The sequence below is a fragment of the Manacus candei genome, unplaced genomic scaffold (assembly GCF_025592945.1).
Source record: "Manacus candei isolate 608988 ecotype Guabito, Panama unplaced genomic scaffold, ASM2559294v1 h1tg000085l, whole genome shotgun sequence".
Classification (NCBI taxonomy): domain Eukaryota; kingdom Metazoa; phylum Chordata; class Aves; order Passeriformes; family Pipridae; genus Manacus; species Manacus candei.
Window position 1 is genome coordinate 988,644 of NW_026138133.1, and position 25,708 is coordinate 1,014,351.

The window sequence follows — 25,708 nt, forward strand, 5'->3', positions numbered from 1 at the left end:
TTTATTAGAATTAAGCACAATTTTCTAACTTAACAGGATTGATTTCTTTTTGGGAAGTCATAAACCCAACAAAAATAAATAGCTATCATGAATATTTCAAAGCAAGTCAGTATCACTTTAGAAGTTAAAGCTACATTTGAATTAATTATCATTTGCATATCCTAGGTGAATATCACAGCAGTACAAAAATGTTCCTTGAAAGGAACTCCAGAAACCTCCCACTCAAGGTTGTCAAGCTTCCCACTCAGAGTAAAATTGTTGGTAACACTTAATCAAGGCCACTACAACAGGCAGAACCTTCTAATTGGGGCTGCTACTCACCTATTCAATACCCAGCCTGTAATTACATGTAAGAATGTTGTGCTCCAGATGTAGAACCTTGCACCTTTCCTTGTGCATGCCTTTAAGAAGGGTTTGTTTACTCCATTCTGAAGTTTTTCAGCGTTCATTGAACAGAAATTGTGCCATTTAGTACATCATCCATGCCCCCTAGTTTTGTATCCTCCACATATTTGTTGAGAATGCATTCTCATTTTCTAGGTCTCTCCTGAAGACATAGAACTGTGTAATTTCCCGTAGATATCTGTGGAATATTGTGCTTGTTACTGGTTGCCAACTACTGAATGGCTAATTGTCACCCTTGGAGCCTCAAAGTTATGTTAATATTTAACATACTTCCTTTCCATTCATCAAATTCATGTTTGTTGAGCTTCCAGATGAGAATGCTATAGAGTGAGTCAAAACCCATAGCAGAGTGAAAGTATATTATATCCACCACTCTGCCTTCATCAGTTTAATAATAGAAGGAAATAATGGTTGATTGACTGTTATTTTCTTTTAGCAAATCCATGTTGACTGCTCCTGAGTCCCTTTCTTGTCTTTTATGTGTTTGGAAATTGTCTCCAATTAAACAAGTTCCATAATCTTCCCAAGGACTGCAGTGAACCTGTCATTGCCCTTACCTAGGTCCTCCTTCTTGTCTTAAAGGTGGATATATTTTCAGGCTTTTTTGAGTCACCAGAACTTCTCCTATTCACTATGATTTTGTAAGGGAATTATCAGCATTTTAATTACACTGCCTAAACCCTTGAGCAACTTTGGGTGGATCTTGTCTATATTTTATTGTGAAATCTTTGTTCAAAGCTAGCCAGTACAGTTGTCCTATCTAATTTTTTAACACTTGTGGAACTTTTTTAGGAGTATGTGCACTTGTATTTTTACTTTATATGCTAGTTGAATGGCATGCTGGTTTTTTTAGACATGCCTCACTGTCTTCTATTTCATACTTGCCATCTTCTGTCATATTCATTTCTGGGTCTTCCAGAGTAAGTGAATGTGACATCCCAAACAGTGTTCCTTCTGCATGTGTTCAGATTTTTTCCCTTCTCTTTTTAAAATCAATTTTGTGATATTTTTGGTTAGAAATCCTATGAGCTTTGTTCGCTTATTATTTAAATGAAAGCCAATTGTTCTGCACGGGTTCCCACAGAATCTATCTGTGGGAAATAAATTATATTAGAATATAGAATTATTAGAATTAGAATATTAGAACACAATTTGTATGTTTGCATTTTGTTCAAAAGACCAGTCAATAATTGATTTTTTTTTGTATTATCATTTTATAGAAATAACATCGACACTTTAACTCTGCCACTACCTGAATTTCTAGACAGCCTGGTGGGACAGTTTCTAGTGTTTCATCATGAGTCACAATACTGTCTAGAGTCTTCAGATTCCAAGTAGATTCCTGCTCACTGAGTTATCACAAAAAAAAAAAACAAAAGCAAAACAAAACAAAAAAACAACATTAGTAGATACATCCTCCCTGGGTCAAATCTTCAGGAGAAAAGAATATTCAGAGCTATTAGGGAACAGGAGTCAGATGGTTCCGAAGACAATTGCTAATAAAGAAAAAAATAATAAAAATCTGGAATATTGATTAAATTTCACATTTCATAAAATGGTGTGTTCAACTGCATTTAGAACCTGCTGTCTTTTTATCTTTTTATGTTGCTTTCTGCCTCTTGGCTCACTTTGCTGCTGTCCTATCTCTTTTCCAATACTGACTCCTAACTACAATCCCTTTTTTTGCTTACATTCTCCCAGGCATATATTTCCAATAATTCTAATTTGACTCTTCAGACTTCTATTTAAACTTTTTGTTATTAACATACTATTTAGTTTGACTTCCATTAGGCAGGAAATTCAACTGTTCAAGTTTTGGAAACAGTTTCTTTGATAAATAAGTTTAGCTTCGCCAAAATCAATAGTTCTGAACTGCTTTGTCCTAACTGAAGTTTATTCACTGGATTTATCAACTGTTTTCCAGTTCATGTATAGGAAAATAAAATGCTCCTTTTTCTAGGAGAAAATTAAAACTGCACAGATTGAACAAGTGCTTGACATTTTTGACCTTTTCTAAATGGGATGTGATTAAAACAGGATTGAAAATTAAAGTAAAATTTCATTTAAAAAAAAAAAAAAGTGACATTTGAAGAAGTGATGGCTAAAACTGTTTTTAGTGATGCTGTGATTCCAGTCCGGTGGAGGCACTTAAATCCAACTCTTCTGAGTAGTAAATAGAAAAACGCAAAAGCACCATCATGGGAAGCTTCTATAGACTTTCACTTGTTTAACTTTCTAAGAATATTTTTTCTCAGTTATTAATTACAGATCATAAGCTTTTTCCACTGTATGTCAGCTAATAGTGTAATCTAAACCAACTGTGTCGATGTACATATACAAATATATTTGTATATACAAATATTTTAAATGCTCTTTCTAAAGGGGTGCCCAGACTGCAAAAAAGTCAGAGAAAAAAATCAGTCCAACAAGCAGAAGTCTCGGACAAATAGAGACAGGTGCTACAGGTTGAGGAAAGGATGAATACTTGGGAATACTGCTACGGTTCAGGAACTTGTAGGGAAAGATAGTAGAGTACAGAGAGCAGAATGATGGGCAAAAATATATTAGACATGGTCTTGTATCAAAGAAAGTGGGTGAAAGAGGAAAAAAACCTGACAGCAAGATCATAAGAGTCGGCAGTTATTAATGGCAGCTTAAACTTTGGACAAGTGTTTGGTTCACAGGATCAAATGAAAGGCCAAGCCTACAAATATCACAGAAAAAGAGAAAAGCTTGGATATAAGTTGATTTGGAAGGCTGGCAAAGTCAAAGAATGACACTTATAAGAAAAAGTTTTATTATCACATATAGGCTGTCTTCTGATAAAGAAAGACAGAGATTATCAGGTTAGTAGTAATTTAATTGTGCACCTATCTTTTTTTCTTGTAGCATATAAAATATGCCATGCTTCATAAAACCATTCACAAACTTTACATGGTATCTAGGAAGAAAACTCTAAAAGACAGTGACAAACACTATTTAGCTATTACAGTCTAGGAGTTACAAAATTATTCATTACTTTTTCGTAATTTATCTGATATTATATCTTTTCCTTTCAATTTTATATGAAATCATGTTGCTTGTCTTTGCCAGAAACACCAGTGGAGCTCAATCATCTTTCTAATGAAACTACTCCATTATCATTCTGTATTTGCACTAGTTCCTGACAAAATACAAATTCTACTTTGTTGTAATTATATAGAAATTTTTATAAACAGGAAAATGTTTAAAAGCCCTATAACTACTCAGCTGCTGAACATTTTCTTCTCCTCCTGCCACATAATCATTGTAATACTCCACCTGGTTAGGAGAGATAACATGCTAATGGATAGTAAGCTGCCTCCCTGTTCCTTACTAAACCAAATAATCAGAAATTTCTGTCGCTAAGACCATCATATGCCACAGTGTGTGTATGAGAATTAAATAATTGAACTCCATGTTTAATGGGAGAGGGACTGATGAATGATGCTGAGATAACATGATTTACATTTTTTTAGTGACTTAGAAAGAAGTGTTATAAGTGCAGCCACCTCCTGCAGCCACTCCAGCTGAGGATCCTCCTGCCTCTGGATGTCAGTCTGGTGCCCAGAGACACAAAGTCTCTGCTCAAGATGAGTGGCAGCCGTATGCCACTTTACCATTTGCAGATTCAAATAGTAACAAAGCTGAGCACTGACACACAAACACAGAGGACACTGATGTGGCTGGTAACACACACTGACACTGAGAAGGGTACTGCCTTCAACAGCACTTACTTACAGGGTTTACTTAAAACACAAACACAGGCAGCCAAGTCCCCTCCTCCTCATGGGCTGGCAGAGACAGAAGGTCACTAAAGATACACACACAACGTTCTCTAGGTTGACAAGCACACATACATTGTGGATGCCTTGAGCATCTGCTTGCAGCCCCCTCTGGATCTCAGGCTCCCTTACCTGCTTCATGGGTCCCCAACTTGTCAGCCAGTCCAGTTTGATGCTCGCTGCAAATGTGCAGCACTCACACTCATGTACTCCACTTCTTCAAGTCCTGAGAGTACCAGCATGGACTCTTCCTGAGCTGGACCCGAGGCCTTCCTACTCACTGTCTAGTCCAATTGAAAGTTTGTGAGCAGGTGACACTTGTCCATCCCTACACTCACTGGGGCTGGGGAAGATATAGGCACTTACCCCTCAGCAGCCAGCACCAGGCACAAGGCTGTGACCCACAGCCTCACGGCTCTATTACAGCCACCAACACTGAGCTCTTCATCACCCCACTACTCATCCTCCCGGTAGCTGGTTTCAAGAACGCACTGTTCGCACCCCAGTGATTGAAAGTTTCTTGTAAAGGCTTCAGGCCAGAGGCTCCCTGCTTTGACTTCAGAAGTTGGCACCCAGTCCACTCACACTGGTGCCTCCATTAGCTGATGATCTAGGAACAAGGTCTGTAGGACTATCCCTGGATCCAGAGAGCTATGACCTCTTACTCCCTCAAGTAGTTGGCACCACTGGCTGGAGGCACCCACACCACTCCAGTAACAGGCACCAAGTTCTGCTCACAGATTCAGGTCTCACCAGTAGCTGGCACTTAATCCTTGCAAACACATAAACACAAGATTAAGAGAGAGATTACACAGATAGATAGCTAAGAAAAGATTTAATAAGAAGATATGAGATGATAGGACAGATATGACGAGGTGCTCAACCAAACAAACATACTGACCAGCCCCATTTTACATGAAACATGTTCCTTTTATTCTCTATTCTCATCACTGCCTCACTTACTGTTTGTCCTTTGGGTTCGTGTCTTGGTATGCTCTTGTTCATGGCTTCCTCCTTTTCTTATTTTTTCTTGCTCCATTGAAAAAGGTCAGTGACCAGGTAACCTTGAAGGAGCAGATACTTTGCTTCCACATACTTTTACAATACATATAATCCATATAAAATGATTTTTTTTTTTTACTGTGCCTCATTATTTCATGTATATAAATGTTTTTTAAAAAATAAATTTAATCTGAGAGAGATCAGTTTATGTGCAACTACAGTGGAGCTATCTCTGAGATAGAAGTCTGTCACTTTTTTTTTCAGGTGTATACACACAAAGCATTTTTTTATTTAATAGAAAAGGAGATTATGCAATTGAAAACAGGAAAGATTTAGCTAAATGGAATGTATTCAGAATTCAGAACTTAAATTTGACCTAAATTCTATGATTCTGTGATTCTAAATACACAAAGAACAATGTTTTCCAAAAAGTAATATATATGTAACCTACAGTTTGATGCCTTGGATTATGTCAGTATTTCAGTACATTAGCATTTTTTACCTTGTCAGCCTCTCAGAATTAGTAATGTGTATGGAAAAACAATGCTTCAAACTGAATTCCATGGACTGTATCCAGTGGTGTAACACATGCATTTCCAACTGATTATTTTCTGTGATTATCAGTGTAAGATATACATACTTTATTTTCTTTCCTGGTATCAATACTGGTGGCTTTTATTTACTTACAATATTTTTCAGGTGTCCATTTGCAATTTTTGAATTTCTCAACGGAGACCATACATGACTACTTAGAAGTTAGGAGTGGATCTACAGAAACTAGCACGGTTATTGGGAGACTAAGTGGCCCTCAGCTCCCAGCCTCTCTGTTCAGCACAACTCATGAAACCAGCTTATACTTTCACAGTGATTACTCACAGAATAAACAAGGATTTCATATTGTATATCAAGGTGAGATTTGGATATTCTTGTGAGAACAATATGGCTGCTGAAGGTTTTATGGGCTTTTGGGGATTTTGTGTATTGTGTTCTGGAAGTATATGATCTAAATACTGTTTTAGAGTACTGGATTGATGTAGACTAGTGAAAATTAATACCAAGCCAGAAATCTCCAAATCCATTTCCTAGTTCGCAATTTCCCTGAAAAGTTCTTGTTCTCTTGCACCCAAGTAGGTCATGCTGAGCTCATGAAGACTGCAAGATCATAATTCTATTTATAGAGTTGCATATTCATGTAAAAGGGATTAGATCACCACTGTTCACAGAAAAAGGTGAAATGTATATTTTAAACTAGACCTGCTCTCATTACTTGAATAACACCAAAGAAGGATTTAAAGAGTTTTTATGCTAGAGCAGTCTCCTATTACTGTTTTAATAGTAACAAGTCCAAATTGACTTGAACTCTGTAACATTCTGGAAGTGAGCCACTGTAAAAAGTATTAGCTTTTACAGATAAAGTCAATTTATGACTTAAACTGCTAAGAAGGCCAGACTTAAGAGCTTATACTATTACTGCTATTAATAGTAATCATTTTGGAGATGCTGTTATTTGTCACAGAATAAAAAGTTCCCGTCTGTGTTTTAATCACATAAGAGAGAACTGCTTCTTTCAAACATATACAACCTCTGATATTCTGATACTGCAGACTGTACACTGCTTATTTCTTCTCAGTTCTCTAATAAGACACCAATGCTTCAAATGCTCAGTTTGGTATCTTCAAATGACAAAAAGAAATGTTATTTAGTAGCACAGAATCCTAGCTAGTTTCACTGTACCTACTCCAGGTGTAGGATCAATAATTTGATCATCACTTTCATGGAGCATTAGACATATGGAATGCCCATGATTATTAAGTTTATTCTAATTAAAAACTTTTATTTTTGAAGTAGTTAGAATTTGTGTCTTACTTATTTTTCCCCCCATTTTTATTATTTATTTCAGCATATCAGCTGCAAAGCTGTCCTGATCCTCGACCATTTCGGAATGGTTTTGTTATTGGAAATGACTTCACTGTGGGACAGACTATTTCATTTGAGTGTTTTCCTGGCTACACATTAATTGGAAATTCAGCTCTGACTTGTCTTCATGGAATCAGCCGCAATTGGAATCATCCTCTCCCCAGATGTGAAGGTATGTTCCAGGTGACCTATGAACCCTTCATTATTTGAAAGTCTTCCTAAAGACTTGTAACTGAAGTAGTTTTCAGCTTTTCAATTTATAGGGACCTGTATTTTTACATCGTGGTCTTTGCATAGGAAGTATTCAGTTTTGCACATTAAAATTTTAGCCGAGAAGCTGAAATGTTTCATGGAAATATGAAATCTCTGAAAACTTATCTGAGGTAATAAGTTTACATTTGGAAGGTTAGGCTTAAAGTCTGGAATGTGGAGACCCATGCTGCTTTTAATCTAGGTGATACAACACAGTGAAAGGTCCGGACTGAATCAGGAAAAAAAAGAATTCAAAAATTGAATTTACCAATTCTGTCCACTTATGTTCTCTCTTATCAGTTAGAAAGAAATGTTAGGTGGCATAAAGTGCAACTGTCCTCCAGTCAATGCTGTGTGAATTCCTTGTAAATATATTTTTTCTGAATGGGATTTTATTTTAAATTATGTTTTTTAACCTTTCAGATTTTCTTTTCATTATGCTTGCAACAGGTAAGCAGATTCAATGGACTGTGACTTGCACAAAGCTTACGTTTTAAGGAGACAGTATTAATGTATATGATGATTCTGTAGAAGTGCTTATCTTATCCCTAGCTATGCTGAAAGGAATCTGTACCTAAGCAGCAGGCCAAGGAAGGCCAGTCATGTTGTGTTGCCAGACTCTGAAAAAGAAAAGAAAGGATGGGTGTTTTGGTAATACAGAAATGTCTTTGAGAAATAGATGTGCACCACAAAAGCTATTTGTTCAACTGAGGACTGGATTTTCTTCCATACGAAATAATTACTTTCCTGTGGAAGGTCCAGCTTTGTCACAGTTGTGGCAACATTTAGACACCAACATTAGATTCCTGAAAAAAAAACCCATAGACACAGCAAAGATACTTCATATTTAAAATTGTCATCCCGGGACTACAAGTTCCAAACATGTTTAACAATTAAGTTATTGACTGTAAAGTTCTTTGTATGCCTAAGCAAAGATGAAATCTGTACAAGATGTTGAGTGCCCACTTTCATATGCCATAAGACCCTTCACAGTTTCAGGAGAGGTATTCAAGATCCCAGTTAAAGGCCTAATTTCTCTATATACTGAATGGTAAAAGCTCAGCATTAAGAATGGATTGAGCGTGTAGAAGAGAAAAGCCCTGAAAACCCACAACAACAACAATAACAACCTCCCCCCTAAAAAACAAAACAAAATACCCCCCTCCAAAAAAAAAAACACCAAAAAAACCCCCAAAACAAACCAAAACAAACCACCCTAGTAGAAAATAAAAAGCTCCCCTATTTTCTGGATTTTTGAATTGTATTCTGAACTGTCTTCCCAAATTTAGGTACTTAAATGAAAAACCTCATTACTCCAAATTCCTTCTGGAGTCAGTGAGCCACAGGAAATTCTGGGATAAGTGGTAGCTAAATTAAGACCTAACCGATACTGACTTCAGAAGGAGAAGCCTCACCATATAGAAGAGAGATGACACCTACACTGTCTGGTTTTTGAAAGGGAAAGAAGTTAATTAATTTCAATTAATTTTTAACACCTGTTTTCTGGATCCTGTGGGAATAATAATAGTTCATGTCTTAACTGCTAAACACTTAGCTTTTCCCTATTACTTAGTTCTAACTGTGTTTTCTGTGCCTCAGAATCAAAACAAATAATTTACTGAATAGAGTGATTCTGCTTCTTTGAACTACCTTAGTGGACCCAGGAATTTAATTAGTAAATTTGAAGATGTCCAAAGCACGTTACTGTTCTGAGATTGAATTTTGATGAACTTCCTGAACAGTGACTGGATGTTCTTGGTTTCTACCTAATGTCATATGAAAAGATGAAGATAAAAAAAATCAACCAAATTAATAATAGAGGTCTAAAATGTGTGTTATACTGCATGATTACAGACTGTCAACATTACTCAGCTCCTAGAAAAATTTCTTATATTACATGGGGTTTTGTGCAGTTATTTACTGTGGTATTTTTAGTAAAGAGTTTGTAACAATCTGAATCAAATGTTACTAAACTTGCTTTCTGTTTAAACAATTTTCTTCTCTTTTTGCATCCTCATGCACCTAATATTTCTTTAACCTGTACTCAGCATCATCTAGTACTCTCTGACCCTTCTTAACTCATCTCCCTTGCTTTCATCTGTTTGGATTCTGTTCCTTTCCTTTTCCAAGAAATCTCTTTGCCTGACAGTCATCAGACCATTTCTTCACTCCCCTAAGACCCAGCTGCAAAATCAATTCTGTCTGCACTGCTCAAACCCCTTTGAGACTTTGAAGCTAAAAGCTGAAGAAAAGCAGTGTGCCAGCTGTTCAGTCTGAACAGATGAGGTGTGACTATGAAAGTCTCCTTAACCTACAATTCAGCACCAAAGTGTATATATGTATAAACCCTAACACGTGCTTTAGCTAAATACAATGCCTATAATTCCTATCTGTAAAACTTGTATTTCCAACAACCTGTTCTCTGGTTAGAGATTTTTAAACATATTTTATGGAATCTGGGTTGCCATGCTATGTGCATTTTGGGGTAGAGTGGGCAAAATAAATGTATGCAAAATAAGGCAAATGATACAGTTTTAACCTTGCTCACTTTTCTGGAACTGGGCTTCTATAACATAATTTCTCTTCTGTAATAACAGGGTGGTGTCATACTCAACATCATCTGAAACCTCTGAGGAGAAAATCATGTAACTGGACTAAGGGTTTTCCAGAAGTGAAAATCCAGAATCTGTATGGTGATTCTTGCACTATATGGCATCTAAAATTAGTACAGTTCAATGCGAATTACAGAGAGAACTCCTACTTCATCTATCAGAATTTGTTTCCATAAGTGCAAAATTGCTATTCGTACTGCTGGACAATGTTTTTATTTTCAATTTCCCCTGTAATTTTCACCCACCCATCAACTAAGCATATCCCTTCTCTCACGTGTTACTTTTGGTTGTCTATCTGACAATAAATGAAAGAAATTAATGGGATTCCCAACTAATTTGTAGCTACCATTTATACAAAACCCTAACAAAATCATTTTCAGTTGCACAGGAAATTTTACCCAATATCTAAATTTGGCTTTAGTTCCAGTTCTGATAGTATTTATAACATCAGAATTATTTTTTTTTTGCTTTTTTATTTGACCAATAATGTCAAAAAGGACTTCTGACTCTTGGCACAAAGCTGAATAACATCTGCTTCTTTACACAGCAATGGTCATATGCAATGTAGTTATAGTGTACCAAATGTGTTTAACAGTATGGTTTTTACATAGTCTAATAACCCAAAAAGAATTTAATGTTTTGGGTTTTTTTTTAAATTGTCTTTTTTATAGCTCTCTGTGGAGGAAATATAACTGCAATGAATGGCACCATATACTCTCCTGGATACCCTGATGAGTATCCAAACTTTCAAGATTGCTTCTGGCTTGTAAGAGTACCACCTGGGAATGGAATCTACATCAATTTCACAGTTCTTCAAACTGAGCCAATATATGATTTCATAACTGTCTGGTAAGGAAACAATGTTGGCATTTATTTAATCTTCATGTGACACTATACAACAAAGCATGAATTTAAAAGAGTATATTTGTGGTTTTACCCTTGAAACTGGTGTTCTCTGTAGGCCAAATGAGTGAGTTGTACCAATCCATGTTTTCCAATGTACCAATCTCTCTAGATAGCACTGGACAAGAATTCAAAATCAATAATAGTGTTCCTCAGTTTGTCGACAAGAGCATACAGAGACGTGCTATGACAGCTCATCAACAACCAAGAGAAATAATGCTGAAGGAGCGATAATAAGAGTTTACAGATATGTGTGTTAGTGGTTTAGAGTGTTAGTACTAGAAAATATGGCAACACTTTCTTAATTTCTTCCAAGTTGGCTCTTTTTACTTTTAAGAGTATGTAAAAGGAGAGACTCTATTTGTGTCTAGTCATGACAAAAGGAGTTGAGCCAACAATAACCGTAAACAAATTATATTCTCTGTGTACCTGAATCCATGTCTATCATGGCTCTGCATGATAACCTGTCACCCTCCACCACGTATCTCAAGACATTTCATGGCTTTAGGCCTCATTTCTATACATGTGCAAAAATTGTATTATATATATGATGGCTACAGAATTATATAGTTTATACCACTTCTGGGATTATAATTGTTTACAGAATTGATCAAACTTTTTACAGAAGTTTCCAATGGAAAAAAATGCATTTTATTCCCAATTCAAATGTTTCAAAGCATATAATTTCTCTGATAAAACAGAGGGGGAAGAGTCAATGTGTCAGATTTGGACAAACATACTACTACAAAATTTTCAATATAAAAAATATCCATATTTTATTATATATTGTATTTTTTCAGTTAAATATTTTATATTTTCAGTTAAAATAACAGTTGAAAAAATTAACTTTAAATTTCTATTATTTAATGTTTGTCAATTCTGATCTGAAAGGAAGCAAATATGAACTTTTAATGCCCTTGTACTCCGATTCTGTCCTCTGTACGGTTCCACTGTTGTTTAGTACTAACTTTGATTTAATTTTTCTACTGAAATTAGAAATTTCTACTGAAATTCATTTTTCCATAACATTGGAATGATCTTACCAGCAGTACATGTTTTGTCTAAATCTCAATAAATAATGCAAAATAATATCAGTAAATGCATGTGAAGAAGATTTTACGTATTAGGTTTATTTATTTTCTGATAACCACATTTGAAAGTATAAATACACAAATGTAATCAGAGGTTGTGGCAAGAGGATGAAGAACAATTACAAATTCAATAATTTTGAATTTGCTTCGATTTTTATTTGAAAATAAGAAAATTGCTTTCAAAAGGTGGTTGAACTAAGATCCAGACTACACAGGATTTGAAAAGGCTTTCAGCCCTTCACATCTGTTTTATCTTATTTTAGTTGTCTTGTGCCTTTTAGAGTAGTCTAGAGCAAAATTACTGCAATCATTTAAAAATTAGAGAAATTATATTATTTGGTTGGGAAAAAAATATTCCTGTGTTTGTTTTTTCTTAGGGATGGACCAGATCAAACTTCTCCTCAAATTGGGCAGTTTAGTGGCAACACTGCCTTAGAATCAGTCTATAGCACTTCCAATCAGATTCTGATCAAGTTTCACAGTGACTTTACTACCAGTGGTTTCTTTGTACTCAGTTATCATGGTAAGTGTGACAAATTTCTCTATTTCATTATCTGCACTGGTCACTGCAGGCAGAAAACTCATGAGAAAATTAATTACTTTTCCTAAGAAGAGTTACTATTATTATAATGACTGACCTGCACTAGGATAATGCAAACATATGAAGGAATAATATGAATGATGAAAATAAGCTATTTTCTTGACCAAATATTAAATTTACTAGTAGTCAAGCAAAACAACAAAAAAAAGAATTCACTATGATGAGACAGGAGCAAAGAATGTAGCATCAAGACCCTAAAGCTCAAGGTGCATGTCTTCTTACTGCTTACGATGCTTCTAAACTTCTTTTGAAATCTGAATGTTTTTGGAGGACATTAAATTTTTCTTAGATATTGGGATATTTTGAAGAAAGTACTTTTTTTGTGGAGATGCCAATGATAGTGAACTATAATATGTAGTTAACATTAATCTACCCTGGAATTAACTACTGACTGAATGAAAATGGGTAAAAATAAATGCACCGAATTCTACCTCTTTTCATAATCATTCAAACCCTCTGTGACCAAGTGTATTTTGCATTCCTATAATTACAAGGAAACAGATCCATAAGTAAGGGTGCTTTTAGGTGCTCCATGAATGCCTGTTGGAATGACTATTCTAGAAAACACTGACAATCTGTTTTCTGGATCCTGATCAAATGTTGGGACTAGAAGACTTTCTTTTTGGCTTAGTAGAGACCATGGTTAATATAGATAGACAGAATTGAGGAGCAGAGGAACCATAATCTAAAAAAAACAAAACAAAACAAAAATTACCTAAAGCTCACAATGAAAAAAAACCCACCATCAACAGCACTTGAATTGATTGCAGGATATAGACTCCAGCAGGGCTAGGTAGAGAGGGCTAAAAATTTCTATTCCAGATCTTGGCATCTAAGTTGCATGTATCAGCTTGTGAAGGACAAAAATGACACTTCGTATTCATTAATATATAAATTGATATTTATTGATATCTACTAATATATCAGTATTTGACCAAAAATATGTAAAAACACTCATGGAACCATAAAATCGTTCAGGTTGGAAAAGAGCTTTAAGATCATTGAGTCCAACTGTAGACCCAACACTGCTAAGTCCACTACTAAACCAGGTCCACAAGTGCCAAATCTACACTTGTAATTACCTTCAGAGACTGTGACTTCACCACTTCCCTGGGCAGCCTGTTCCAATGCTTCGCAACCCCTTCAATCAATAAATTTTTCATAATATCCAATATAAGCCTCACGTGGAGCAACTCAAGGCTGTTTCTCCCTGTCTAATCACTTGCTAGTAGTAAAGTGTCTCTAAGGATCTTCTCTTCTTTCACCTGTTTCTTTTGCTGTGCAAATTATCATTCCACAGATGTGGGCCCTAATGCATAGTAAAGATGCAAACTGAGCAGCACAAGGATTACTCATGAAGAAAGTTAAAACAATCTTTGGATTGATATTGTCAAGATAATAAAAATCTCTCAGTATCTTGGAGGCTGTGATCCTTCATATCAGCTATACAAAATTTATAGCAGTAAAGGAAACATGAGAGGAGTCAAATCTATTTAAAATAGATAATTTGGGGATTAAAATTAATGATACTCCTGATATCCTCAAATGAGAGACATTTGAGATAAATGATACAATTTTTTTTTATTGAATCAATTTTTAATGATATTGTGATTCTTATTATTAGTTTTCTTAGGATGCAAATAGCACAGTTGTTTCATGTTTACTTGGTATGTTTTACTTTAAATTGCTTTATCCTAATGTTAGCTTTCTGACTCACTGATTTAAGTAGATCTTCGTTATATAATCAACAAAAAGGAGTATAATAGGAAGATATCAAATATGTGCGACTCAATAGTAACAAAAGGTCTTACCTGTTATGGTATAAATTTCGTGACTGACAAAAGTTTGGCCAATTAGATTACTACAGGATCTAATCACAGGAAGCAACCAAAAATGTGTATTACTGAAGCTGAACTGTCATCTGCCATAAATAGATGATGTTTCAGTGCTAAAGGGAAATGCTATAAAAAACAATGCTATATGAAAATGTACTGTCAGTGAAAACCAAGCATACTTCATCCTGACTGTACACTTTAAAACAGGGAAGACTATACTGTCAGTATAAATATGTCAGTGTGATTTCTTTGGCAGGATTTCTGTCCTAATTTCATTAAGATTAAATGGAATTTTGTCTGTGTCCAGGTATGGACCTATCCTCATACAATCTTTGAAAAAAAAATCTGTATAGCTTCTGCATACTCTTCCTACTTATCTTTTTATTTATTTCACCTAATTATTTTGCCTGGCTGCTGCATCATGTGTTAAATCACAGAAAATTATTTCATGTGAGACTTCAAATGAGAATTTTGAAAGCTGCATTATTCTCTGACCCTATCTGCAGGTGCGGTCTGCTCCACAACTATTCATTTACTGGGAAATTTCAGATTCAAAATCCTTCTGTCCATTAGTTATTCTCCCTCTGAGTAGAGTGTTTGGGATTCCAAAACTTGTATTTATTACAGAAGAGTCCAACAGTAAAATTGCATTGTAAAAAAAAAAAAAAAAAAAAAAGAACCCAAAACAAGCAAAACAATAGTTTCCCAATAGAAAAATATTTATTTTTTGTGTGAGATCACTTAAGTGAGAAAATTGGTAACCAATTCTAGGTTTCTTAGGTTATTTACGAGGGTTTCGCAACTAAAATGAATAACTAATCAAGAACACAGACACAACTTCTGATGTTTTCATTTCCTTTCTTTTGATTCTCCTGAAAGTTTCAAAATACATTAATAGAGTTTTTGCTTTTATCCTGTTAATATGGGTATTAAATCAGTTAAGTTTGCATGGCTCTGTTAACTGTGTTTGAGAATGTCAGCTGTGCTTTGTTCCTGTTTATAGCCTATCAGCTCCGGGTCTGCCAGCCTCCAGCAAATATACCAAATGCAGAAATTCTAACTGAGGATGATGAATTCGAAATAGGTAATATAAGAGAAAATGAAAGCAACATTTGTTTAAAAAATAAGCTTGCTGTGCATGGGATGCTTTTCAGGATGAAAATCATGCCTATAATACATTGGATTTTTATTTGAAAATACGTTTTTTAAAAAGTCATTCCTCTTCCCTATACCTCCTGAATCCCATTCAGAGATGACATATAAGTAATACAGTAACTCTTTGTAATTGACTTCATTTTAAAATACATTTTTCATACTCACTAATATAAAACATTGTATTACACTGAAACAAACAAACAAAACCCATAAGAAAACATGTAGAAATGGTATATTCTGTACCAGAATTAAGGTCGTTTGACCTTAAGAGTAAAATCAAATTTGTGAAAATTATGAGGATCAGAGAAGGGGATGACATTCTGACCTTCTGAGACGTGTAATAATATTACTTAGCCACCTACAATTCAAAGAAATTTGATTTATATGATCAGATGTCTGATCATATAAATTTCTTTCATATGTCAGATGTCTGAACAGCTAGTTTTGCTCATATGATGGCAAAGAAAAATAAATTTGTTTTTAGTCCATATCAATATTTGATTAGTTATATAAGTAACAAAGAGAAAATATTTTTTTTCCCTTTCTTCTCTCTAATCTGAACCAAAGAGAACTAACTTCTGGGATATAAAAATTTCACTTTTATTGGTATATAAAACCATAATGAATTATTTATTTCTTAATTAAAAAATGAAAATTTCTTATTCTCACCATGCCAAATTTAGATATCATCAACTAAATCTAGTTCCTGTTTAATTTTTTCACCCCTCAGGATTGTATGAGTTACTGACTTGATCTAATACCTTTAGTTCCATAATGGTTATCCTATAAATTATATTGCTTAAAGCTCTGTGGACATGTTCACACAGCATCAGTCAAACCTAGACAAATTAGCAAACTATCCAACAAATAATGTGGTGAAAAACAGTGATAGATGCAACACAGTGTGCAACACAAAGCTCATTTACCACGTTTCTTAGACTAATCAAAGTTGTTTATGCCAGAGGTCATTTAGCCCATTTTATGTGGTGGCAAGAAACTTCATTAATCAATAATGTTTTCAAAGCTAAAAGTCTCAGTTAATTGCTGTTTAATGTTTCTTTTGTTTGTTTGTGTTTTGTCTTGTTTTGTTTTTCCAAACAGGAGACATAATAAGATACCAGTGTCAACCAGGCTTTACCTTGGTTGGTAATGAGATTCTGACATGCCGACTGGGTGAAAGACTTCAGATGGATGGAGCACCACCTTCTTGTCAAGGTTTTTTCTTGTTTTTATTTTCCTGCTGCCAATCCAGCTGAATGGTGATTCCTCACACACCCTCCTCTATCTCTTTACATAAAATGGCATACTGAAACTATTTCAGATTTTTTATGCTATTCCCAGTATATCGTTGTTGTGTTTCATATATGTCAGATCTTAATGCAAGATAATTAGTAATCTTTTAGTGAATTTCACGAGTTTAAAGGACTGCTGCTCTACTTCGTGAAGTATTGAAAACTGCAAATACAGATATAATACCATCTCATTGTTAAAGTCAAAACAAGATTACAGTCCTGCCAACCATTAACATCACAGTTTAAACCAGTCCTTATTAAGCTGAAAGTTGATACCTCTCATATAATTTTTCCATAATTTTAAAGAAAATATGAGGGTTTTCTTTCATACTGAACTGATGAAGAAGCTAATGAAGATAAGCCTTGCACATGCTCTATTAAAAGACTGGAATCTCTTTGAAGTTCCAGTGATGGGTATGTGTTTATGTTTTCTTACTAATTTTTCCATTTATTTCCAGAAAGATGAATAAGGACTTTCAGTTATAAACATGTATGATAAAGTCTTTTCTAGAAAAAAAGACCAAAACAAAACACTATAGCCTCCTAAAAGCATAAGTTATGTAAGCAACAGTCATTTTGGATTCTGCTGGTTGCTGTAATATTCCTTTGTGATCCTTCTACTGTTGAGCTTAATATTCTAACATCTACTGCAGGATTAAAATACTTTCTCAAATCAGTCATAATAAATACATTTGATTTACATTTGTATTATATGAAAAATACTACTTTCTGTTTTTTCTACCAATCCGATATTTTGGTGTTCCTTCCTCAGTAATTTTAATTCATTAACATATCTATAAAACACTGATGTTGAAAGATTTATTTGGCAATAGAAAATTAATTGGCAATAAATCTACTACTTTTACAAGTTAAGCTTTAATAGCTAACTGTTTATTAGAAATTGATGAAGTTTCAAACTGGTGCACAGTATAGATGTTAGGAAATTAACCATCAGTATATTAATTTTTAGAACTTAATTATTACTATAATCTCCACTTAGGTTTTCAGATGAGAGTTAAAAAATTACTGTCTTATAAATATATCCTTTTCCTGCACTCCCAAGAAAAAAGAAGGGTCTACTATTACAGCTGAATAAACTATTTTCCTCTGATTTTATGCACAAAACTATGCTAAAGTCAAACTCATTCATAGCAGTCTAGCTCTTTTAAGAGTCTAGCTCTTAAAAATGCAAAATGATCCTGAAATATGAGCTTCATAAGAACTTTAACACTGATAATTTCTGAAAATTCATACATTTATTTAGGTACAATTACTTCTATAAATATCCTCCAACACCCCAATTTAAATTAAAATCCTAACTTGGCAGACTCATAGAATTTAATAGGTGGAAAACCATTAAATAACCTCCAGGCATTGCTTTAGCTGTTAAAATGATGTAATATTAGATAGGGCAAATAGAGACATATGTGCTAATCCTGAGGCATTCTGTCAGCATGTGTTGCTGAAGGCATATTTGTATTCAATGCAAGACCAAAGACAAAACCTCAGGAATGATGACTTCAGTTACCGCAGTTAATCTTTTAACTGTCAGATATAAATGCTAAACATTGGATCCAATACTGAATATTAAATCAGTTCTTTCATAATTTTTGTTTAAAGTAGAGTGTACTGAATGTAGTTTTTAGGGTTAGATCCAGAGAATCAAAAAGAAAAATGCAAAGGAATTTGTTAAATTGTGTTAAAAATGACCAAACTCGACAGGTAGAATAAGCAGCAGCATAATTTTAATTTATATTTATTTATATAATATCTGAGTTTGAAGATCACAATATATAAGTAAAATTTCAATGATGAATGGAAAAAAATAACTTTTTGGAATCTAGAGGCAGCAAAATTACATGCCTAACATTTCTGTTTTTCGTGATTTTAGTATATCACACTGATCTATGGATAAGCCACCATACTTTAATTGTGCAGGCTATAGCAATCACTCTCTAGATAAAAACACAGTTCTGTTGGTTCTTAAATGATTTACTGATTATTTTCAACAGGTAGAGTGGAGGTTTGTTGTTAGATTTGTGTTAATTTCTGTTGACTGAACTTTGTACTTATGTTGTATGCTTTAGCTGGTGTAAAATGACTTTAGGTTGAATTTTTCTTTAATTTTTAACTTAAAATAATTTGATCAGTTGGATGATCATTTCTTAAAATTTTTGAAGATTTCCTTCTTTAGATGAGAAAATAATCACTAAATTACACAAGCTTATGCCAATGGCTATCATTTTATTTTTTTAAAATAGAGTATTTTCCATATGCAACATGTAACTTTGTCCTTAATTTTGTTTTAAATTATTTTCTACTTTCCGGATAAATAAAAACTTCGCAGTAAGAAGATCCAAACTGTATTTTACATCATAATTAAGGGACCCTGAGAAAATTCTTGAATGATGACTCTTAACTATATCTCAGATATGTTTTCTCTGATTCATAAAATACTTTGCTACTTGACTCCCAAGGGAATCTATTTTACAGAAATAGGTCTTTAAACAATTAATAAAATTCCTGAGGGAAGTTTAGCTGAAGATCCCTAAATTAAGGACAATTTGCAAAGCAGAATAATATGGAGGTGGCAAATCTAGCTGCAAATAAACAAGTGCAGCCAGATTACTATTATGCTCTTTCTACCACACCTTTTTGTTTATATATAATTTATATATATGTACATATATGTACTATAAAGCTGAGTGGATTAGTTCATTCGTTTGCTTGAGCTTTGTACAACTGGCACAGCACTGTAGTTTGACCGATTCCAGTCATATGAGTTTTCTCAGGTGGCATGGAAGTGTTTTATTCAATCTCTTCTTGAAAACAAACACAGGACATGAGAAACAACTTCTTAAATTTAGCTAATTTGCAAGTGAGAGATTAATATTTTTAAAATATATTGGCAGATTCCTTTCTCTTTTTCAGGTGCGGGTTGGATGGATTTGCAGGGGGTTGTACTAAATGACCTTCAAATGTCCCTTTCAATCAAAACATTCTATGATTCTTGCAATTTTTTTATGGAGATGATTATTCTTTTTCTCACTCATCTCTGCTTTTCTGTGTTCTTTATCTCTCTTCATAGTCCAATAACTTTTCAACATAAAACCTGATTTTTGTATGTAATAAGCCAATATTACTTTCAGTGTTCTTGGGAAACCCAAGATCTTATTATTTTTCTTGCGTAACTTTTAATAACTCAGGACTAACTAGTTTTTTTGTAAGAGTTAGTTGTCAATGTAAAACCAGATTTCAAAGCTCCTGTTTAGCAGTATTCAGTTCTGAATATACTGTAGGCACTTGTTCCTATATCATGAAGTAAAACTGGTTTTTGAAAAAAGTTCTGATAACATGGTAATATCAACTATTTCTATTTACTGAGATTTTTATTTTATGTAGACCTAGTGAATCCAGATAATTCGAAATTAAACCCCTGCATCATATTTTTAAACACCCTTCTGCTCAATTTATATAAAAATAATGAGTAATTAAGTTCTTTTGAACTCAGAAAAATCTTGACAATCACATGAAACAGAAATAGTGGGCTTTAGATTTTTTTGCCAATCTTTGTGTTTCACAGTGCTCTGCCCAGCCAATGAAATGCGTCTGGATTCAACAGGAGTAATATTGAGCCCTGGATATCCTGACAGCTACCCCAATCTCCAGATGTGTGCATGGACCATTACCGTGGAAAAAGGCTATAATATCAGCATGTTCTTTGAATTCTTCCAGACAGAAAAGGAATTTGATATACTTGAGGTGTTTGATGGTAACTATAGGATGCATAACTTTGGATTATACTTTTTCTCTATAGTTGTATTTTTATATTGCATCTGGGTAATCACTACTGCTTATGTGCATCATAACTTTTCAGTATAAAAAATCTTTAAAAAACAATTATTTTGATTCATTGTGCTAAAAGGAATTGTTGGATTACTGTCTTTTGAAATTGTACTGCATAAATTATGTTTAGAAATAAATTTTCTTTTAAGCAAATATATACTGTCTAGCATATAACATGTAATGTCAACTTCTATTTTTAATTCAAGTTAATTTGCCACTTGCTTGGGGGAGGCTTTATACATATATATAGTTATGTGCACATAATTTATGGTATGTTATTTTAAACTTTGTAACTCCTTTTTTCTTTTTTTTTTCCCTTCCTTTGTACCAAGGACCAAATAGTCATAGCCCATTGCTCATATCTCTCAGTGGAGACTATTCATCTTCTCTAAATATAACCAGTAATGGCCATGAAGTATTTCTCCGTTGGTCAGCAGATCATGGCACCAATAAAAAAGGTTTCAGGATAAGATATATAGGTATGTAATTGTGACTCTCTACAGTGTGTATAAAATTTCAATACGGAACATTTATGTATGTAAAAAGGGTAATATAAGCTGTGTTTTGTATCTTTAATTAACCAAACTGAAAGGAAATCCAATCTGTTCTATGAACCTGATGATACTGATCTTGTGAGGAAAATATACCTCACACGTGTGCTCTGTAGAGATTTAAGAAAATTCTTCACAGGGCTTTCAAATGGCATAAACCAGCACTAAAGATGAAAGAAGCTTTCGTCTTCTCTCTCCCAGCATTTATTTGCACTTGTGTACCTCCTGGGGTGTTTTCCAAACTGGATCTTTATGCAATTCATTATTAACAATTTTGGTGGGACAGAGAAAGACATAGAAACAAAGCAGGAGTGAAGAGCTATAAAGAGAAAAATATATGAAACCCTGGGGGATTGAACTCTTTAATTTAAGGTTCAACAGAAGCAGCAAACAGTATTAGAAGAGGTCAATTAGTATGTAAAAAATGCCAGTATTGTATGTGTTATTAATTCAAACTAACATAATGATGAATAGTGTGTGAAAATGGTACTTGACAATGATAGAATTTTGTATAATTGCTTTTACAGAATTATTATATAATAAGAATTTCACTGGAAAATTATATTAGTTAATCGAGCTAAAGTAGACCCGTTGCAATTTGCGGCAATTGCACAAAATCTATATTTGATTTTTTTATGATGACCAAAGATATGAAATATACAGAATGAAAAGTACTAGGGTTAGTATCTGCAGATATTAGAGAAGTTATTGGCATAAAACAATTTTACTTTACAAAGTGAAGAAAGAAATAGAGAATAAATATAAAATTCTTTCTGCTGTTTTTTTTGTTTTTCCTCACTCAATTTTTGGCTCCTCCACAACTGCAATTATGAGCCTAAAAATGATTAGGCTCATAATATTCAGTGAAACAACATCAGTGCCATCTTTCCCTTTAGGAGAGGATAGTTTTCTTAGACTTAAAATGTTTGTTGTGAACTAGATAACATTCACTGTTGACTAGACACAAAGTATTATATGGTACCTATTTTCATTTCCTATAGTACCTCTTAGACCTGTTAAAAGAGAAAGAAGAAGAAATTCTTCTCTTTCCCTACAGGTAGTGAGAGAACTATTGAGAGGTAGACAGGAAATATTTAATTGTGATCTGTATCTCTCAGAAAATACCAGTGTATTTTCTTGTACACTAAGTATCTCTGATTCTTCCAAGAGTGTAAGGCAGGAGAAATTTAGTGTAAGGAAGAAAATATTTTCATAGTATGTGCTCTGAAAGATATGGCAGTACTTCTCATTTTGCTCTTTGCTTTAATATGTTTAACATATTTTTGTTGTAAACAAACTTTATTCTGTATAGAGGAAGCTTTCACCTGAGAAAAACATTGACCTGAAGTAACTCACAGAACATGGAAAGGCTTAAAGAGCAAGTGTAGCAGCACTTCTCTATTTACCTGAGAAAACAAATGCCTATAGTTATAAACATTCTTCAAAGCCTAAAGGAAGCACTTGGAACTTCCAGCATAATTTTGTTTCGTACAAAAAAGGAAATTGGCCATCTTGGCTAGCAGCCTTGAATTAAACCAATTAGAAACCAAGTTAAACTCTTACACAAACAACATTTATCTTAAACTAGTTACCAGGTTACAAGAGCCTTCTGGTCTGTAGCTAAACACAAGTGACTTGGTACTCATGGATTTAATGAACAAGGGAGTGAAAGGAAATATAATAAGCAAGCAGTATTTAATGTTAGAGAGTCTTGAAGTACATAAATAATTTCAGATTATGGCAATTGTATCTATTAGAGATAACTTTTGCTCTCACAAAGATTTCTGATTTTTTTCATAGTCTCTAGATAAGACTTCTGTAGGACTTAATGTGTTCTAGATAAATCAACAACAACTTGAAGCAGATTTGGTATTTTTGCTGTATGATTAAAATCTATATTAAATTTTTTGCTTCCCTTCAGTTCATTCTATCACAGAACTTGAAAGAAATAACTTATTTAGGACCAGAAAGAAAAGATTATTTGAAAAGAGTTATGCGCAGGATGCACTAGATGTTTCCTTCTTTCAAAAATTTGTATGCTACTGAAATGTATACAATTGCAATAAATTTCATCATAAACTAAAATTCTGTAGCTTACTTGATTTAAAAAGAAGATGGTGAAAAAATAAAACAGAACAAAACCCCAAAATAATAGCCAGTTATAAAAGTGAGCTGTCACTCTATTTCTTTTGAGGCTACTGAAATCTGAAGCTTATACAGAGCTTAAAACGGTTTATTTTTTCACCTTTCTATTTTGTCATATTGTTTGATGCATGCATGATCAGGACACAAAATAAAATTTTTAGTGGTGGTTTCTCAGCTTCTTATCAGATGTCCACTGAATTCAGCCAGAATTTTTCAAGAATTATCATCTGAATTTTAAATGCATATTTTATTTATTTGATATTTATGTTTAAAGCTCTCTACTGTAGTACTCCAGAGTCCCCTCCACATGGTTTCATTGTCAGTCAGACAGGTGGACAGCTCAACAGTATGGTTCGCTGGGCTTGCGATCGAGGGTTTCGGCTCATTGGGAAAAGTACTGCTGTATGCAGGAAGTCTCCATATGGTTATTACTCGTGGGATGTTCCAGTCCCAGCTTGTCAAGGTAAATTCTTTAATTAAAAAAAAAATACTCTAAGAAACTTCCCTTTTCCTTTTCTAAGTTTTCTGACTTAAAATGAATAGCAGGTAAACATTTCATGGTCATACTTCTGTACCAAAATTTTTCTACCCTATAAAACTTATAAAAACAAATGTGTTTTAAGAGCCAGGATTTCAAGAGAATTTGCTAAGACTGGAAGATACAAAAAATAACCTAGCTCACTGTGAGGGAACCTTTCCCCCCAATACACATGTAAAATATGAAATTATTCAAAAAGTTAATTTAAAACTGAATATATTTAAAGTTCATTTATTGTGATTCAAGAATTACATTAAAATTAATTATAAAGAAAGACCTGAAACTTGCTACATTTCCAAGAACAGGAAACTGGACCAAGTTTTACCTATGATGCCATATTTTGCCTATGATGCCATTCTAATATTTTGTGGTTTAAATTGAAATTTAAAAGATGATCAATCAGGTTAGCCATATATTTAATTTCTTCTGTCTTATAAAAAACCAAACATATTCTATCTAACAAGGAAAAGGAAATTATTATTTAATACCCATAACAACTGTATACTAATTCTTCCTTTCCTGAAAAGAACACTGTTGTTCTGATAATTTGCCTGCGCCTCTATCAGTGAACTATTAGAATGACTTTTTTTGTTCATGAAAATTTGCAGATGTGCTTGTTCAAAATGTATGCATTTTGTTCAAAGATAAATGCTACTGGAATGCTCCATGTTAATTTCCCCACAAGGTTTGTTTTTTGGCAAAAAGTCTTTGAACTGTCTGTTTCTAAAGCAAAAGAAAAAAAAGTTTGATGAACTTCTTACTGTATGTGCCTATATTTTTTAAAAAGCTGAAAGTCCTCAAAAGAAAAATACAGTCATGCATTTGCTACATATAATTCTTTGTCTTTTTCACCAAAGGACTGCCATTACACTTATTTGCAGAACTTGGTTAAACTCTTAATTAGATTTATAACATAATGTGGAAAAAAAAACCAAAACACCAAACCAACAAACAAACCCAACTCACCAAATTCAAATACCAGATGATTATTCTCAGCATACTGAGTATAGTTCAGTAAGGGAAATAGTTGCAATACTCAGGTAACACTTTAGGAACAAGTGAAGTTAAGTGCTTAGTAATTTCATGATGTCTGATCAAGTACAAAGACTGTTGGCATACTGTAAATTATTTAAAGTATTTATTAATTGAATAACAGTTATAATTATGGGGCTAGATTTGATACGTGATATGAACTTTATTTGATTCTTCCTGCAAGATCTTGTGCTGGAAAGTGGTTTCTGGCCATGACATGTAGCTGCAACTCATAACAGCAAACCCTTTGGATTCAACCTAAAGACGCATTACTGCAAAACACTTCAGGAATAAACTGTTTCCATACGTCAGTTATATATCGGAGCTTCCTATTGTTTTACTGAAGTTAAAATTATTCCACTGTGATGGGTTGACCTTGGATGGATGCTAGGTGCCCACCCAGCCATTCTATCACTCCCCTTCCCAGCAGGACAGGGGAGACAGTAAGATGGAAAACAACTCGTGGGTACGAATAAGGCAGATTATTAAAGCAGAAGCCAGGTGAAAGCTTGTGTGCACAAAAGCGGAGTGAAAGATAACACGGTTTATTCTCTATTTCCCATCAGCAGTAATGGTCAGCCACTCCCGGGAAGCAGGGCTTCAACATATGTAATGGCTCCCTAGCAGGCAGCCACTGGAAGCAATGAATGCCTGCCTTCCTGCTCCTTACCTCAGCTTTTATATCTGAGCTGATGTCATATGACATGGAATATCCCTTTGGTTAGTTT

At 34.0% G+C, this 25,708-nt stretch overlaps 1 protein-coding gene across 4 annotated transcripts in view; it reads left to right on the forward strand.

Moving 5' to 3' along the window:
• CSMD3 (CUB and Sushi multiple domains 3) overlaps positions 1 to 25,708 on the forward strand; it is a 619,378-nt gene that overhangs the window by 513,932 nt on the left and 79,738 nt on the right. For all 4 annotated transcript variants that reach the window (XM_051812144.1, XM_051812141.1, XM_051812142.1 and 1 more), the window contains 9 exons: positions 5,910 to 6,119; positions 7,111 to 7,299; positions 10,663 to 10,840; positions 12,363 to 12,508; positions 15,425 to 15,505; positions 16,678 to 16,791; positions 20,452 to 20,640; positions 21,047 to 21,193; positions 23,685 to 23,873. In XM_051812144.1, the coding sequence (XP_051668104.1) occupies positions 5,910 to 6,119; positions 7,111 to 7,299; positions 10,663 to 10,840; positions 12,363 to 12,508; positions 15,425 to 15,505; positions 16,678 to 16,791; positions 20,452 to 20,640; positions 21,047 to 21,193; positions 23,685 to 23,873 (1,443 nt within the window). The remainder of the gene's footprint in view (positions 1 to 5,909; positions 6,120 to 7,110; positions 7,300 to 10,662; positions 10,841 to 12,362; positions 12,509 to 15,424; positions 15,506 to 16,677; positions 16,792 to 20,451; positions 20,641 to 21,046; positions 21,194 to 23,684; positions 23,874 to 25,708) is intronic.